The 18,290-nt window shown below is 40.0% G+C and overlaps 1 protein-coding gene across 1 annotated transcript in view; it reads right to left on the bottom strand.

The window, feature by feature from the left end:
• Positions 1-6,017: 6,017 nt before the first annotated feature.
• Positions 6,018-18,290, bottom strand: part of LOC138261159 (cytochrome P450 2K6-like) — a 102,717-nt gene continuing 90,444 nt past the window's right edge. The window contains exons 7-9 of the mRNA XM_069209860.1: positions 12,255-12,442; positions 7,316-7,457; positions 6,018-6,487 (exon numbers count right to left, since the gene is read on the bottom strand). Coding sequence (XP_069065961.1) covers positions 6,291-6,487; positions 7,316-7,457; positions 12,255-12,442 — 527 coding nt within the window. The 3' untranslated portion in view covers positions 6,018-6,290. The remainder of the gene's footprint in view (positions 6,488-7,315; positions 7,458-12,254; positions 12,443-18,290) is intronic.

The raw sequence follows: 18,290 nt of genomic DNA, 5'->3' as shown, positions 1-18,290 counted from the left end.
TCTGTTATCAATTGAAAGCTACAGCTCATTAAAGGTAATAAGAAAACTCCAGCGTTACCTTTTGAGAGAGGGGGGGCTTGCAGTAGTGAAAACTAAGAGGCGGACATGTGAAACTTAAAAGTGCATGTCCTACTTTTTAAATACACTGCACCCTGACCTCTGGGCTGTCCAGTGGCTACTCCAGGAGTGACTTATATGTACTAAAAAGGCAGTTTAAAAATTGCACATACAGGCTGCAATGGCAGGCCTGAGACATATCTGCAGAGCTACTTAAGTGAGTGGCACTATTAGTACTGCAGGCCCACTAGTAGCATTTAATATACAGGCCCTGATAAACTTGTAGTATCAATTTACTAGGGACTTAAAAGTAAATTAAATGTGCCAGTTTAGTGTAAGCCAATTCTGCAGTATTTTAAGAAGAGGGCACAAGCATTTTAGCACTGATTAGTAATGGTAAAGTGTGCAGAGTCCTAAAGCCAGCAAAAACGAAGTCAGCAAAACAGGAGGGTTGAAGGCAAAAAGTTAGGGGGAGCCAAGGATGCCAAGTCTAACAACTGGTGAACAGGAAAAGCAGGAGAAGGTTTCTGGAAGTTAGTTGTACCCCTGAAGGTCCAACAGGATGTCAGCCAACTGATCCTTGTATTTTATTGTGGATGACATGGGTACAATGGCAGCAGGTCCAGTGTACCTCGGGTCTTCAGGCAGAAGACCAGTGCTTTATCTGTATCTTGCACAGGTCCAGAAGCATTCTGAGGAATGACCTGGGGAATCAGCATTTATGGCTAGTGCCAGTCAGTGGTTGCGCCCAACGGCTGACAAATCCTTATGAATATGCCTATACATCTCATGGATGAGACCTCTTACTTTTGCAGCATGTTCTTGCTGTTCTAATATACACCAGCCCACAGTGCCCCTCTCCCCCACAAACCAGTATTGATGAATAGTAATACAATGTTCAGAGCTCCTGTGCACACCCAGAGGTGTGATTATGGTAGAGGTCAATACCTCCATGGCGTCCATTAGAAACCAGTTCTGGGTCAGCCCTCACTCACACTGGGAGTGGAACATTGCTGAGTAGATGGACAAAAGCGAAGGCAGGCCCAGATGTGAACTACATCTGACTGTGACAGGGGAGTGCCATTTGAACTGTACACAGGTGCTGCCCACAGCCTTCATGCCTTCATGGCATGCTCTCATGGGAAGGACATCACATCCCTACACCTCTAAACATTGCTCCTGGTCTAGAATAAGTTCACATATACTAGCATGGGAGCCATCAGCAGCCAAATGACAGGGGGGTTCTTTAAATCCTTTATGTGCTTTTGTCAGGGAACAGATAACTTTGGTATAGTGGCTTTTCATAGCTTGAAAGAAACACATTGGAAAAACCTAAATTTGCCATATTAACTATATAAGGAGTCCTTGGTGTTTTTGATAGGTGCTAACAATACAATAATAGTTTTATAAATTGTGAGTATGTAATCCAGTGTTCATGTATGCCAGCAGCCTGCCTTGCAGCAGTGCAAACATTTCCACATCCTTTTAACTATAAGGATATGTTGAAGACACTTGCACATGTTCTCCTTTAGAGTAACGTGCACCCTGCTTTGTGGTCATTAAGGATTACCTTAGAGTTGAGGTGATTTATTAATATTTTATAACGTGTTGGGCTTTTCAAAGGGGATTATGATAATAGGTAAAAATTAGAGATTGTAAACTTGGCTACCAGACTACAATATTAGTCCTGGTGTTGGGTTTGGTAACTCACTGCAGTTGGTGGACCAATGGGTGCAACCCTTGCCAAATCCTTAACAAATGTGCCTAAACACCTCATGGATGAGACCTGCTACCTTTGCAGCTCTTCTTTGTGTTGTAATGTAAAGTTTCCCACAGCACCCTCCTCCCCTGCAAACCAATATTGATGGATGGTAAATGAATAGTCAGACCTCCCTGTGCCCACCAAGAAGTGTGAATATGGTAATGACCAACTCCTACCCGGTGTCCATCATAAACCAGTTCTGAGTCTGCAGCATTATGGTGAACATAAAAGCACCTTAGATAAGGCACAGGCCAGTTTCTGTCTTGGCTTAGAGCTGGCGGTGATATGGGTAGCAGATGATGTAAGAATGTTGCTGGATTAAGCTGGCGTTGTTATATCTATTGGCTGAATTTGATATTGCACATGATCAAACTATGATTCAACCACAGTCAGAGGTGAGAATCGGTGGCTCTGCCCGATGCTGTTTCTACTTCTGATTTACAGATCAAGCCTAAGTAGTACATCTGTGGCCCTTAACTCTTCATTTGTTCCTTTTCCTATTAAATTTGTGTTTTAGACGATTGGCAAGCTTGACAGTAGAGTTCAAGTTACCACATGCATGCTGAAGACATGCAGTTAATGGTAAACTACAAAACTAATTTGACTCCCTCAGCCATGGTGTGACTGAGCTTTGGGGTGCATAATGGGCAGGATCTGTTTTGGCCCTTTTTAGGAGTGGGCTGATAAATACCTATATGTACGGTACTCCAGTTATCACACAGATAACAATTAGAAATTTTCCTCTCCTTTTAAATGTTGGTAGCTGAATCTGCTAGAATTTAACATGCGAAAAATACTTGGTAATCTGAACACCACAGTGTCAGATTTCATCAATATGATAATTATTACATCAAAATGGGCCATATGTAATGAGGCCCTTAAAGTGAACCATACTTTCGTCCTTCAAAGACAATATCTGGGAAGTTTCTCTGGACAACTGCACTGGGCAATAGCTCTGCTCCGACAGGCTGTAGGGAATCTTGGAATTTTGATGGTGCCATTTAGTTTTATAAATACACTTAAATAAATAAATGTTAAATAAACTTTTGAGGTGACTACAACTTAAACAACGCTACATGTTGATATTCTCCTTCAGTGCAGTTAATATGCAATTTTGCTCTTGAAAATCTTTTACCTCGTCCCCCATAGCCTAAGGATTTCTCCGAAAGTTGTGCAAAAGAATTTATAATTGTTTTCAAGACAATTCTTAAGATTTCATGAACATTTGACACAATTATTCCCATTGTAAGAAATGTGATTTGCCAATATTTCACATGACTTTTTATGCAAGAAAACATCTTGCTAGAAAATGTCACATGAGCTGTCTCCAGGGTACTGGCTCATCCAGAAATGCCTCACCATCAGACAGTATTTGAGCAAATCAATATTCAGCAGGTGAAAATTGTGCAACATCTCTTAGCAGCGGCAGCCGCTGCTAATTTGAAGGGGAGGGCGGGAGAAGAGGACGGAGACAGAGGGAGGAATATAAAAAAATATATAGATAAACTTACCTTACCGCAGTCTCAGTCTCCTGCTGCCTCGCACTCCTCTTCCCTTCATGTGGTGTCCCAGCATTCGCTGGGGCACCAGCACAGGCTCCCCAGGAATTCTGGTGCTGCCTTCATGCTAAACATAGCATGAAAGCAGTGTCAGGATAGGTCTGAACAGCAGTCACTGCTGCTCAGACACAGCCTTTGGGTCTGTGCAGTTTCTCCAGCCCGGCTGCTAAACACAGCCAAGCTGAAGAAACCTATTCACGGCCTTGAGATGGCCAGCCAAACACACTTGCAAAATGAGGTGCATTCTCCTCCCCCCACCTTCTCTCCCCACTACCATTGCCCTGCCCCAACCATCCCTGTAATGCTGGCTGAGCCAGCAGATGAAAAATAAAACAATAGTACAACTATTGTTTTATTTTTCATCTCTGGGCTCTTGGCTGGGGGGCGATGCTCCTTCGCCATAGCAAAGGAGCCACCTCGTCTCTTAGTGCAAAATTTCAAGACATTTCATGAATTTTGCATAAAATGAAAATTTGTGAATTTTAAGAATGTTGATCTAATTTCACCACAGAAACAAAACGTGTTCAGAAGCGTAGATACCTACCAAAAAATTATTTACATTGTATTGATGAAGATATTTGCCTCACAAAGGTCGATTTCCAAATATGGTGCAATTTTTAAGAAACACAATAAACCTTCTGCATCAAGAAACTGACAACAATATTCATATTTTCCATACAGAGATGCATTTTAGGTTCGTCTGACAGACTGTTGAGGACAAAAATATCATTTGGCCAAAATATTGTGGCAACAATATTGAGGAAAGAATATTGAGAGGATAAGTGCAAACAAGTAAGTATAGGGTATAGGTTTACTATTCTTAAGCCCACATCTATGCACCTTGAAAAAAAATATATATAGATAAATAAATATACATATATATGCATATATATATATATATATGCATATATATATATATATATATATATATATATATATATATATATATATATATATATATATATATATATATATATATATAGTGATTGTGCCTATATGTGGAGTTAAGCATAGTAAAATAGTTAAACTTTGCTTACCCATAGAAATTTACCATCACAATATTCTTGTCTTCAAACTTTTTACCACAATATTTTGCCACAAAATATTTCATTTTCAATATTTTGGTCACACCACCGCAATCCAAATATTGATTGTACTGGGTATTTAACCCAAAATGAAATTGTTGTTAAAATCTTTCTTATTAACTCCTTAGATCACCTAAATTCTTCAGTACCGCAGACAATTCATCTTAAAGAGGTATGAGACTGAATACAAAAATACAAAGGAACCATTTTAAACAAATCTTTTAATGTTAAAATTCTAAGACTACTATGTGCAAACTTAAACAAGCATTACATGGGCTAAATCCAACAGTACAGTTTGCTTTTGACTGCAAAATAAAAGAGCAGTAGCTTCAGCCTGTGTACTAACTTTCATGGTGACCATTCTGTTGGAAAATTGTGAAATTAAAGGGTTACTTTTTGTTTTAAACAAGGCCGTCTTCCCTTTGCAATTGTACATGCCTTGTTTAGGTGATAAAACCGGTGTTTGCTGTAGGGAAGAATATTTTTGCTTTAAGTGCACTAAAATGATATAGTGACAGGTGAACATATTTTAGCAGCAATGTTTGAAAATGAGATAAGCTACTATGCTTGAGATCAGAGTGGATCATGTAGACAGTCAGTGAGTGGGTGGCTTTGAAGGCAGACCACTCTGTATGAATAAGTGCAGCACAGCAGGAGCACTCCTGGGTATCAATGAAAAGCAACGATGTTTCGGAGCACCATTGTGGATTTTCACAAATGTCCAACAAGTCATTAATCTGTGCAACATGTAGGAGTAACTTAACAATGAGATTTCAAGATTTAATAAATGCTTATGAATTAAGACCCTGATTTCTATTTTGGTTGTCACTTATAAAACCTTGGCATAAACCACTATTACAACATTTCTGCCCATCCTGACTGGACGGACCGACATATCGGCATTTCTCCTATCAGACGTCCGATGGTCCGTCCAAGGTAAAATCGAGCAGGTAAACCCTCATGTTGGAGTTATGTATACTCCCTCACTGTTGCGAAGGAGTAAACAAACCGCCAACGTATGAGTCAAGCCCTAAATCTTTAATGTGATTTTTGCTGAAAAAAGACTGCCTGAATGTGGGTCTACTGAAATGGTTCCAGTTGGTAGCTATCGAAAACATAATCACACCCAGTCTGATATATTTATGGGAATTACAAAGATACACTGGAATGTAATAACTTGTTTTCATTTTGTTCTTTTATAACCAAATCACTTGTTCTTTAAACAAATGGTTCCACCTCCTAAGAGCCCCATCAAAGGTTTTGTCATCGTTTCAATTCAGCTGGTACCAGTAGAGACCATCCAAGTAGATAATATGAGAACACTGTATGCCTGATATTTTCTCTATAGAAAAATTCAACTGGTGAAAAAGACAAAAGGCCTGCTTACGACCTTGGCGGATGGGATAATCTATTACAAACGTGACTATCCCGTCCGCCGTTTTACCAGTTACGGAGGATATAATGAAACTTGTAATACGGCGGACGGGATATCCGTCACCTTTGTGGCGGAGTATCCCATCCACCAGGATCGCAATAGGCACTAAATGTGCAGGACAGAAGTGAACTGGAAAATGCAAAAACATGGAGGAATTGATGCAGAAACGCTGATTGTGCAAATGTTTCTTCATTCTTAGGGAAATATTATAATTGCTTGGAACTCTTGAAACCCAGAATGCTGATATCTGTGGCATTGGTACTACCTGTGATGTATTCCTGCATTACCCATTATGAAAGCCTTGAATGTATATTTTTCACATTTACCGAGCTAGAAGCCACCTCACTACAGGCACGAGTTAGCCAGAGTCATTCTGCTATGTCCACTCTTGGCTACACAATTGTTTCTCGAGGCACAGCACAGACCTCATGAGGCTTAGGGGCCAAAGTAAAGCCAACCTCCTCGGTCAGGTCAAGGTCCGCCTCTCTCACTCCAGGTGGTGGGTGGAATGTGAACTTCTGAAGTAACCCAGCAAAGAAGAGAAACAGCTCCATCTTGGCCAGACTTTCACCCACACAAGCTCTCCGCCCTGAAAAAGGAAACAAATTCAGGTTTTATGCAGTAAGGTAAAGTACTGTAGCTAAGAAATACAGTATATGGTGTGGTATTTTGAATGTTAGTATTTATAATACCAATGGAGTTGGTGAGTTTTCCACCCCGCGCCCATCTATTCTCTTATCTGCAGATATTGAGCAAAGTTTCAGGTCCCAGGAATTCTGCAGATTCCTCTTTCTTATCTTCTGCTTCCCAAACTTGGCAGTGTAGTAATTTTTGATACATCTCCATACAACTTCAAACCAAATATAAGGTTACATCATTAAACAGTAAGGGGTTCACCATAATAAATTATTGAAGTATAATCTATGAGGGAGTGAAGCCTGTGCAGGAGTGACTAACCTTGAAAGGGTTTCAAGGGCCCGATTTGTCAACATTTTAACCCGGGTTTGCATCACGAAGTGTTGATTTTAGGATATACTTCCCAGCGCAAAACATATTTGCACTAGAAAGTAGTCCAAAAGTAATGCAAAGGAACGCTTTGTGTATCATTATACTTTGCATATGATGGGTGGTAACTGGATGTTTACATTCAACCACCCACCAGCTTTGGTGGAAATCCCTGTCTACTGACTTTAGTAGAAAAAACTATGCCGCCTTTCAGTGTTAAAGGTTTCCCAGCAACATTTCTCAAAAGCAGGAACGTTTTTTGATTAAAATAATAATCGTGCGATAATAAAAGCTATATGAATCACCCAAATTTCTTGCAAAGGTACAAACCTGTAGAGCAGTGCCAACCCATATAATGTTTGTGCTTTTTGTAAACAAAATACGCAAAGGCAATGAATAGTACTATCATTACCTATGGAAAATGGCATAAAAGCATCCTTCTTCCCAAATCGGCCATTGGCATCGAGGAAGTGCTGGGGGTTGAACTCGTAGGGGGTCGCCCACTGGGTTTTGTCGTAAAGCACAGAGATCAGCAGGGGCATCACTTCTGTTCCCTGGTAAAAGTATAGAATGTTATTTGGCCATGAAGAATCTACCTGCAGTAAGCTTCAGATCTTTCTTCAGGTACCCTGCAACCTACACATCTACTTCCCCTGCAGACACACTTTGCCACCTTAGACATTGTTAAGCAAGAATCAAACATCAATTTCAAACATCAGGTGAGTTGGCTTATTGTGAAAAATTTTCAGTGAGGCAGCTATGTATGTTTAATAATTGGGAGAAGAAAACTGGACACTGGAGTGTGGTCGGTAAGAGGGGACATGAGCGTACTAGCGTTTGGACCTGAAGAAGGAGCCAGGTTTGATACAAGAGGAAGGACGAGAGTAGTGATGGGCCAGAGAGCTGGGAAAGTGGAACACACCAAAGAAGTTTTGTGCTACAGAGATAGAGAAAGATTACAAAGCAGAGAAAGGTGAGGATGTGGCGCTAGAAGATGAGGACTCGGGTACAGCTAAGCAGGAGAATGTGGAGCAGAGAGGTGTGGAGTTGGATGCAGCTCAGCAGCGAGATGTGGAGGAGGAAAGTCCGGAGCCAGGAGGTGTGATGGGTAACCATCGGAATCCAGGAGCATCTCTGTTCCCACACAGCGACCTTAAGGAGTTAGGTGATGTGTTCCAGGATGCCATGACCCTGGTCTAGGGTCATGGCTGCAGGCAAGTGATGCGCTTAATGTCTCAGGGCTGGTAGGGTGGTGGTCTGGGCAGGTAGAGGATTGAGAAGGAGAGGCATTTGGAGGTCCATCTTTTGAATTACTGCATGGTGTGAGAAAATGCATTGTTAGTTGAGTGAGGTGCTAACCCTGCTCAAGCAACAGCCACAATCCCTGTCAGGGGAACCACAGAAGTCACTAAATTAACCTGTGCTTAACCTTCTTGTAGCTTGGCACAATAGCAGTCAGGCTTAATTTAGAGGCAATGTGTAAAGTATTTATGTAAAAATCAAAAGTGTCCCTGGAGGAATTATTTGTATTCCAATGAATATTATTTTCTGATGGTCAACATAAAGACCCAACATCAAACCATCCTTACAATAAATTATTATAATAAATTGACAGCGTATTGTTATAAGCAAAATAAATTTATTTTATATATACAAGAAACATCAATATTACATCACACATTTTGTAAACATACAATCAAAACATACAGTAAGTTATACAACATGGACAACACTAGCCTCTAATACCAGTCACCTCTCCCCTCATCGGAAGGCAGGAACAGTGCAGACTTACTGTGACTCAACAAGCAGGCCCAAATGAAATAGCGTTCTACGCGAATTCTTTCCAAATCCATTACATTTATTCCAGGAGCCCCTGAACACGCTTAGAGAAAGGAGATGGCAGCAGAGGTCAAGAAACACCCTGACTCCGCCCACGTATCGGAGATTTGTCACATTTGTCTCAGCGCGTCTCTGCAAATGGATCTGACTGTATTACACACAGGACATCTTTTGTCAGCGAGCTGGCAGAGTGGGGGCCGTTACTGCTGGTGGGGTCCGGCTTTAATGCTGGGGTTCGGTCGGCCGCGTTTTCTGCCTGCATGCTTCAGCGCTTTACAAACAATGAGCCCATGATTGGTCTCATTCGGTTTGTCCCCGTCGCCTGCAACGTCATCACGAACAGCGCGAGAGGAAAGTCAGGTGTCTTTTGCCTCCACTACGTGGCCTAGGATGTTGCTTCATATGAAGTAACATTATAAACGTTTGATTTGGTTCAGCGCACACACTGAACTGATGCATTTTAAGGTGTTGTCATGTGATGAAGGAAAAGATTAAACTGTAAAAAATAAAAATAAAGGAATTTCCTAGGATAACATGCAAGTTTCTCTGGTTTCACGTTGTGCAGTTTGGCCACTATTTCGTTATCTCTTCCTTTTCTGTTTTTCATCAAAGCTTAATGCTTTGTTTTTAATTTTCTAAGGATTTAAATCAGCGCACTGTGTTAAATATATTAGGGCTATGCATGTTTCTCAATCATAGGACGTGTTCACGCAATCCTCAGCAACCAGGATTTAAGTTACTACTCTTGTTCAGTGGGCCTAAGTTGGTTCTTGTATCCGGCCCGTGCTCCATCGTGGACAACCTGAACCTGTGACTTTGTCCTGGCCCAGTGTGACCAGAGAACCAAAGTTGCCACTTTGTACATCCAGGCACTATATTTACTTAGATTTTTAAAACTACATCTCTCCAGTTTTACTGTGTGGAATTTTGTTGTTTTGGTCTCAAAGAATTTATTGAAGTTTACTCTATTTTTCTAAATTGGTGTGGCATTTTTCTTATGTTGTGCTTTCACTTTATTACTGTTTGAAGTGATGCATAAATACTTTACACATTTAAGTTAAGCCTGACTGATTTTGTGACAAGCTACCAGAGGATTCAACACAGGTTGATTTGGGGTTTGCATGTGTCGCAACCTGTCCCAAACCTGGGTTGCTTCTTGAGTGGGGTCACCCACTCAACCAGTCACCCAATTTCCTACATAACAGAACACACATATGGAATATTTAATTACCAAACATACTTGGAGTCACACCAAGCAGGGAGGTAGAACACTGGGAGCTCAAGGACTTGGACTACTTAGTTCTCTGAATCGATGAATTACAGCAGAGGCTGTCTGCTTGTATTTGAGAAGGTACTTGAAAAGAGAATTGTTACCCACTGCCTATATCTGAACCTTCATGTGCAGTGATTAAAGAATGGCATAGTATGCACCCTCCACCTTCTCACCAAATAAACTCCAACATCTTCCATTGTGTTGCAACACATACACTCTGGCTCATCTTCAGTGCTCTGAAGTAAACAATATTGATGGCAAACAGCTTTAAACACTTCATAAATATAGAGAGTGACGAAGAGCATGACAAAGCAGCACTGGGTGCCTCCAAATCTATTTTTTTCACAGACATTGGCACACATGCCTATGTCAAATGTCCCCTTCCATTTTATGACTATCTAAATTAGCAATAAAGAAAGCTGAATATTCTTTTCTAATTACCCCACCACCACTCTTGGTATACAAATGTTTCCTGAAGTAATTTAGTCTTTTTTTTTGTGAAACCATTTGAATTGCCTCCTATTTCATTAGGCCCTGAGAACTGAATTTATCCTTGAACTGTAGGAATATTATACAGTACCTTATCAAAATAGGTTCTGTTCCAATAGAAGGGACTTTAAATAATAATTTGGTTGTTAATTCACCGACCAACAATTTCAACCAACACAAATGCTCAAGCCACCTCACTAATGGTCAATTCCACAACCTTATCGTAAGGCACATTACCATTGCCTGTGTCAGTGGATCAAAAACAATCCCCTGTAGTTCAACAAAGTAGTTTTGGAAAGCTGCACTGCCCACATTTTCAAGCCCATTAACATAATTAATAGACACAGGGCATTATATATAAACCATATATAAACCATACCTTAACAAACATTTGCAAAAGCAATAGGTCAGTTGTTGGCCACCATCCTTATGTCTTAGTCAATGCTCAGTTTGTTTTTGCATTGTTTTTTTTTCTTCAAAACTATGTGGTTGGGAAAGTTTCTGGGCGTGGTTAAAAGCAAACATATTTTTGGTTTTAAAAAACACACATTGCTATAGGAGTTTGAAGGCACCTACTTTTTTCTGTGTGTGGCTGCGCTCCTTGTGAAATGGCACAGTGAAGTTAACCAGTGATTAAAGTTGCTCGTACACTGCCCCATAATGTGCACTGTAGAGTGCAGGAGAAAATGTGAATTATACAAAAACAGATCAGTTGATGAAAAGGCCTGACTAAAAGCCTGTATGAGTGAATATATTATGCATATTATTTTAGTAAAATAAAAAAGGTCTTGGCGAATGCCAGACCTGCAAATCAGGCAAATATAACAACATGCCTATGTTCTTCCTGGAGTGATCCATGGCTCCATTCTCTAGATCAATAAGAGCCTTCTCTGGCAAAGACTGTATGATCACAACAACAATTTATAAAGGGGCCTAAAGGACCTCCACCTCTGGGTAGGCATAGGATCTCTATATGACATCACTGCTACTACCCTTGTCAACTGCATAGTTAATACAAACTTCATATAATCAACCACTGAGCAACCAATTTAGCAGAGGGCCCCTTTTGTAGCACTCACAATGGGTCATACAGTCATTCATGGGACTGCCCAGTTGTGAGTTATGCAGAAAATCTAAATATAAACTGTTAGTGGCCCGCTGCAGTCCAGCCAGGCAAAGCAACACCTTAATGGAGGACACGTCTGAAATAGCCTATAAATGTGAAAACCCCTTTACCATCTACAAAACCTAGAAAAATCCTCTCAACCCATGAGGTTTCATCTGAGAAACCAGTCACCAAGGGGTGATTCAGGTCCATTAGACTCTATACATTCCCAAATGATTTTAGTTTAATACACTTAAGGCGCTATGTGGCAAAACCATGACTAAAATTCTCAATTGGTATTTATCTTGCAAAACATTAATCTATGGACAATGCTTTCCAGTTATCATCCTCATCATGTATAAACATTACAGTTCTTTCCTTGAAGCATGCTAGTAGCCTCAGATCTGGCTTGTGCATGATGGAGAGGTTATACTACTACATTTCAAGTCCATTTTAATGGGTGGATTGCATGTAGTAATATGAACTGCTGTTAATTAATCCAGGGTTCATTCTAGTCCTTTGTTTGTCAGCTCGGTCGTGTCATTCCAGATAGGCACCACTCATATGAAAAGGACTCTTGTCCAACCAAAAAGATAGAAGTACACAGCAAACTAAGATCCTGCAGATCCCCAAATCTACACTTACCTTAGGTATGCAGTATCCTCTAAAGTGCACATCAGTGGTGGTGGCACGAGATACATTCAATGGAAGAATATTTGCAAACCTCTGTATTTCATGTACCACTGCATCTGTATAGGGCATGTTCTTCCGATCTTCTATCCTGGGCACCTGCCCTGGTTTAATAACACGAGTGATTTCTTCTTGAACCCTTCCTTCAAAAGAAAGCATGTTTTTTACCTTAGTGCCATAATATATTATGCCTACATGTTGATTTACTCCTAGATTACCTACTTATCAAAATACTTAGATCATTTCTTGATTTTATTTTGCTTATGAGCAAGGTCTGTATTTTGGTGATGCCACTGGAACGAGGCAACGATACATAATCTTACAGCCAGTTAAGAAACTGATAATGATTGGAGAACAACAGAGGCTAAACACAATGTGGCTTTGCTGTATGATATGTTCTCCAATAAGAACCTGAGCTTGAGCTTGAACCCTGGCAGGGCTTGTCCAGTGTTATTATGTGATGTGAATAGGGAGCTATGTCCTATTCCGGGTGACAGTGTCATTCATGTTTTTAGTTATTATATGTGGAATAAACAACTCTATCAATTCAGAATATCCAACAATTGTCCACACTTCTCCTTCATGCAGAGGTATGGAAAACAGAGGCTTGAAAAGCAATTCCATTCTCTCTCTTGTAACTGAGTTTGTCAATGTATTGATCTTCAAAGAAAAGAATGTTACACTAAGGGCCATATGTACGAACACATTTTCCAATAGACACAGAATGGGCAAAACTGCTTGCTACATCTGGCCCTAAATGTGTTGTGACGTGCTACTAAACCTGATTTTGATAAAATATTCATAATCCACCTAGGGAAGTTTTATTCTTTCCCAATGATAGTTATCAATTGCATTGCCAGTGAAGAGGACACTTTCATGCAATAAACTCTATAAATGTAAAATTAGAAAAAAATATGCATTTGATTTACAGATTAAATATTATTTGCAGACTATCTTTTAATGTGAAACAACATAGTTGAGCATTACACTTTAAGGTAATATGTACAGTATTTTTAGGCACTCAGTATTCTCCAATTGTTGCATCATCTGATGCAACTAAAGAAGATACCAGTAGATAGAGATTCAACTCTACATCTGATCACATACAGATCATGGACAAAGTAAGCAACGCCTGTCTCTTTAGGAGAGAGGAAGGCAAAATATAAAAATAAGTCATGAAAATTAATACCAGGAAAGAAATACAGCCTGATTTAGAACTTGGCGGACAGGTTACTCTGTTACAATGGTGATGAATATACCATCTACCGAAACCTAAATCCCATAGGCTGTAATCGGATTTAGATTTCGGCAGACAGAATATCCATCATCGTTGTAATCCATCCGCCAAATTCTAAATCAGGCCCTACATTTGTACAACAAATAAAAAAAATGTGATCCAACAGACAATCAACCAAATTTATCAAGCGAAGAAAAAGCATGCAGTGTAAGTTTAGAAGGAAGGTAGATGGGACGTTTAGAACAAGAAATGAGACCTCTAAACTGTGAAGAAACAAAAGGACTACAAAGCTTGAGATAAAATAAAATAACATTTTGTTTTCTATTTAAAAAAAGGATTAATAAAAAGTGAACCTAAGAGAAAATCACACGCACGCCAAGGATGGATGAAATCAAGCTACCAAAAGCATTAGCAATACGCAAGAAAAAAAGGGAGGAAAGAGACAGACCATAAATAAAAATAAGTTATGAAGAAACAGAAGATAAAGTAGATGATACGAAGAAGGGGAAATGGAGACAAAGTAGAATTATCAAAAGGGTGATAGAGGAGGTTCCCTCCAACACTGAAAGTTGATGGCAAATAAACGCAAAATCAAGTAAACCAAATGCTGATTTCATTAAGGGGGAGGCTGACAGAAAATCCAAAGTAAAGGTGAGGAGATGCTTAAATGGCTCAACACATTACATGAGAAATACATGATAAATTTTGATTATAGTGTAGTAAAAATTTTAGATTTAAAAATAAATGAATGGTTCCTCTTGTCTACATGGGTGGACTCTCAGCACACTAACAGACTTCTTCTCTACCTCTACACAGGTAAGTGGACTGGGCTTCCTTCCTGGTACCAGAAGGGCAGATTAGGGCTACCACTGCTGCTTGCTGTAGTAAAATAGGTAGGAAGGTTAGGCACACTATTGTGACAAGTGGTGGAATATTGGTGTTTCTATCTCCGAACATGTATTTCCATCTTAAAAAATGGCGGACCAAGACAGTGTCATATTTGCAGCAAACATGAGATTTCCTCCTCACAACATACCTCAGAAATAATTGCCTCACAGATATGGGAGGAGAGTTTACATTTGTCGTTGAGGCACTTGCAGCATACAGAACAGAATTTGTTAACTCTTGGATCACCTTTCCAGCAGTAGATGGGAACACACATACATTTCATCATTACACTCTAGCAAATGCACCATCACAATGTTGATCTTATGCATATTTAGAAATACCATTATCTTATCAAGAACATCAAAATTGGCTTTATGGTGCCCTATCATGTGTTACACAGAATGTCAGACTAGGTCCTTTAAGTAATGACAGACCTACATGGCCAGAGTTGGCTATCTATACACCACACGCTAATGCAGTGGCAGTCGTATGCTGCCTATACACTAATTTAGTAGAAATATATGGACAATTAGTCCAACTTGTAATGTGGACTTTAAACACCTTCCCAGCTAGGGTTCCTTTAGTGCAACCACATGTGGCCTTAGCAGGCATTAATACTGCTACTATGTTTTCAATTTTGGGTAACGTACGCACCAAATGTGAAGAGAGTCCGTTGGGTTAGCAAAAAAATAAATAGCGCTTTGGAAGCAATGTTTCCTCATAACGGACCCCAAGATAAACACAGAATTCTAAGAATGTGCTTGCCATTTGTGATGGTTCCCTGAGTGGACAACTGCGCCACTTAGGGTGCAGTGTTTGCTGCACTCTACACTACAGCGCATAGTACACCATCACTTGTGAATCTTCCGGAAGTGTTAAAACAAATTCAGGATGAATACATGGCTGCCCTGGCCCTAGATTTCGAGATGCAATGAAAAGGCAACTTTGCCACAGTATCCTCAATAATATTAAGTAACTTTAAAGGGGACCAGTAGCATTGACAGTACGTCAGCGGCTTCAAGATGTTCCTTTACAGCTGCCAAAGATTATCTGTCTGGTCTGGGGGTCAGACCAAGTAAACCACAACTACAAACTAAATCCTAAAAGGATTCTACCAAGCAAGCAGCACAGGGTTCTAAAAATGCTAGGATAAACAAAAACAAAATAAAGATAATACAAAACAAAGAGGAGAATCTCTGTATTCGGAGACCTCTGAGAAATGTTACAATTTGAGAAATAGAGATAGTTTAAAAACTCCTGATAGATACCAATATACTGATACACACCAATGTTGTTCCTTTTAGGACTCACCGGATAAACGCAGTGAGAGAGGCGAGCATTCCGAACAACAAAATGGGGTATGTGAAACAGAGATAGATTCACAATGCTCATCTAAACCTTCCATCAAAAGGAAGAAAACCTACCACAACAGAAAGCACAATCCAAAAAGAAAAAGGTGGCAGCAATTTTGGTTAGAAATGCCACACATAATGAGAACTTTACTGCAGAACAGGATGTGGGCACTGACTTTGCTGGACAGCGAGGCAGAGGTCATTATAGTTTGCCAGAATCTTCAAGACCTTCTGGAGGTGACAGCAACTAACGACTATTTAGAATTCGAAACTGAGGACATGCGGGTCTCCAGCTCAGATAGGGTTTACAAAGTGAAGATACAAATTGAGGGAGACATAGAGAGCTCAATTAGTGTTACATTGTGGGAAAAATTGATGTTGTGTTATGACATCCAATTGCCAGAGAAAGGTTGGTAACCAGAATGTGCCTGTAAACTCCCACTAGGGGAAGATGTCATTATGCCATCTTTCTCAGTCCTTGTTCCTCAAGAATTAAGACAGGTTTATGCAGTAGATTGGGCAATGGCACAAGCATTGGCACTGTATTGCAACCATGTAGCACGGGACAAAGACCTACCATTTAATACAATTAGATTAACTCCACTTCCACAACCATAATACCCCATGAACCATGAGGTTAAAGCACCAATGAGAGAAATACTTACACAACTTGAGTACCAGGGTGTAATAAAACCCTGCATATCACCAATGAATAACGCTTAGTTTCCCGTAGCTTTGCCAAACCATTCATATAGAGTAGTCTTTGACTACTGACACTTAAACAGTCATTCACGCACATTTGCTATAAAAAATGCACATAGCACAGCACTCATTAGCAATCTAGTATGCAAAAAATACAAAAGAACCTTGGATATTTTCAACAGTTTTTTCTGTAAAATATAGTGCCTGAAAGCAGGGATTTGATTTCCTTCAGCGCAGTAGGCTCACAAAGGGAATCTTCTCGACTCCCACAAAGGGTAAAAGAATAGTCTGGGACTATTTTCAGCATGTGTAACATCTATTCTACACAACATTGACCCTGAGGCGTTATCCTACGTAGATGACATCTACGTGATGGACAATGACCTGCTCACACACCTAAGGAGGTGGACCCCATTGTGGTGGGTTTAGCCGAAATAGGCTACAAATATAATTTCAAGAAAACAAAAATTGCCTCTCTCAGTGTCCTGTTTTTGGGACACGAGTTATCAGATAAAAGAAAGAGCCTGCCACCCCACTTTCTAGAAAAGTATGCGCAATTATAACAACCATACACCATCAAAAAGCTACAATCATTATTGGGCTTTTTCAATTTTGGTAGAACATACATTCCAGATTAGGCACAATGCATAAAACCTCTTTATGACTTGATACATCCAGAATTTTCAAGTAAATATTGGACGGTTGAACACACACACATTCTCAGAGCATAACTGCAGGACATGCTTGAAGCAAAACACTTACACACAAGTGGTAACAAAACAAACTTGGTCATCAGAGTAATTGCTGATGCCATTGGGTTCAACTATGTAACATTTAATGAAGGTGATACTGTGCCCATAGTATACAAATCACATTTGCATTCAACAGCTGAATAATGCTTAGCTGATACTGAAAAGATTCTGACTGCTGTTCAGATGGCTGTCATAAAAGAGACACCTCTAGCCCAGGGGCAATGCATTTTTGTTGTGACCCCAATACCAGCCTTTAGAGACTGTGACAAAAGCCAGCATTCCAAACATGAAAGAACTACATCCAGGTTGGATCTGATTGGCCACCTCTCTGACTGCCACTGATGTTGATTATGTTCTGGATCCAAAACTTCAGACCCAAGAGTTTCTACAATATAAACTTGAATACCCAACACCTACAAATATTTTGCCTCTTGATCAGTATCAAAAGATAATATATACTGATGGTTCAACAACCAGCAGTAAGTATCAAAGATCAATACTCTGCCACTTGCATGGCTATGAGGGGATTCATGAGGGATGGCAAGTTCCACCCTCAGAACACATACACGCAGACCTTAGGGGACTGCACTGCACAATTGTCATATTGTAAGGCTCTATCATTGGAATATATACAGATCCTGACCTTCTGCAACTCATTGTGTGTGATTCATACAATTGTTTTTAGTCCTTTAGTGAATATCTGCATTACTGGTGCCTGAATGGGGTCAGAGATTCAAAAGGGATCACCATCAACACAGACTCCTTCGGGGAAGGTAGCAGATATAAAAGAGATGCTACCATATACCCATGTAGCGCATACAATGGGTCATCAACATGTAGGACTACACATCGCAGGAAACACTTCGGCTGATGAAGCAGCCAAGTCAGTAGTAGCTATGTCTTCTGTTGCTGTGATTACTCGTTCTAAAATGAGGTTGGATGATGTGAACACTTCTTCTGACAGCAAGCCCTTTCCAAAGGCATATACAGCCAAATATTCATACCATCTCAGCGTCCAAAATGCTGCATTCATAACACTACAAGTGGTTGCTGATTGCGT

The sequence above is a fragment of the Pleurodeles waltl genome, chromosome 10 (assembly GCF_031143425.1).
Source record: "Pleurodeles waltl isolate 20211129_DDA chromosome 10, aPleWal1.hap1.20221129, whole genome shotgun sequence".
In the NCBI taxonomy this organism is placed as follows: domain Eukaryota; kingdom Metazoa; phylum Chordata; class Amphibia; order Caudata; family Salamandridae; genus Pleurodeles; species Pleurodeles waltl.
This window is presented reverse-complemented; position numbering and strand designations above follow the sequence as displayed.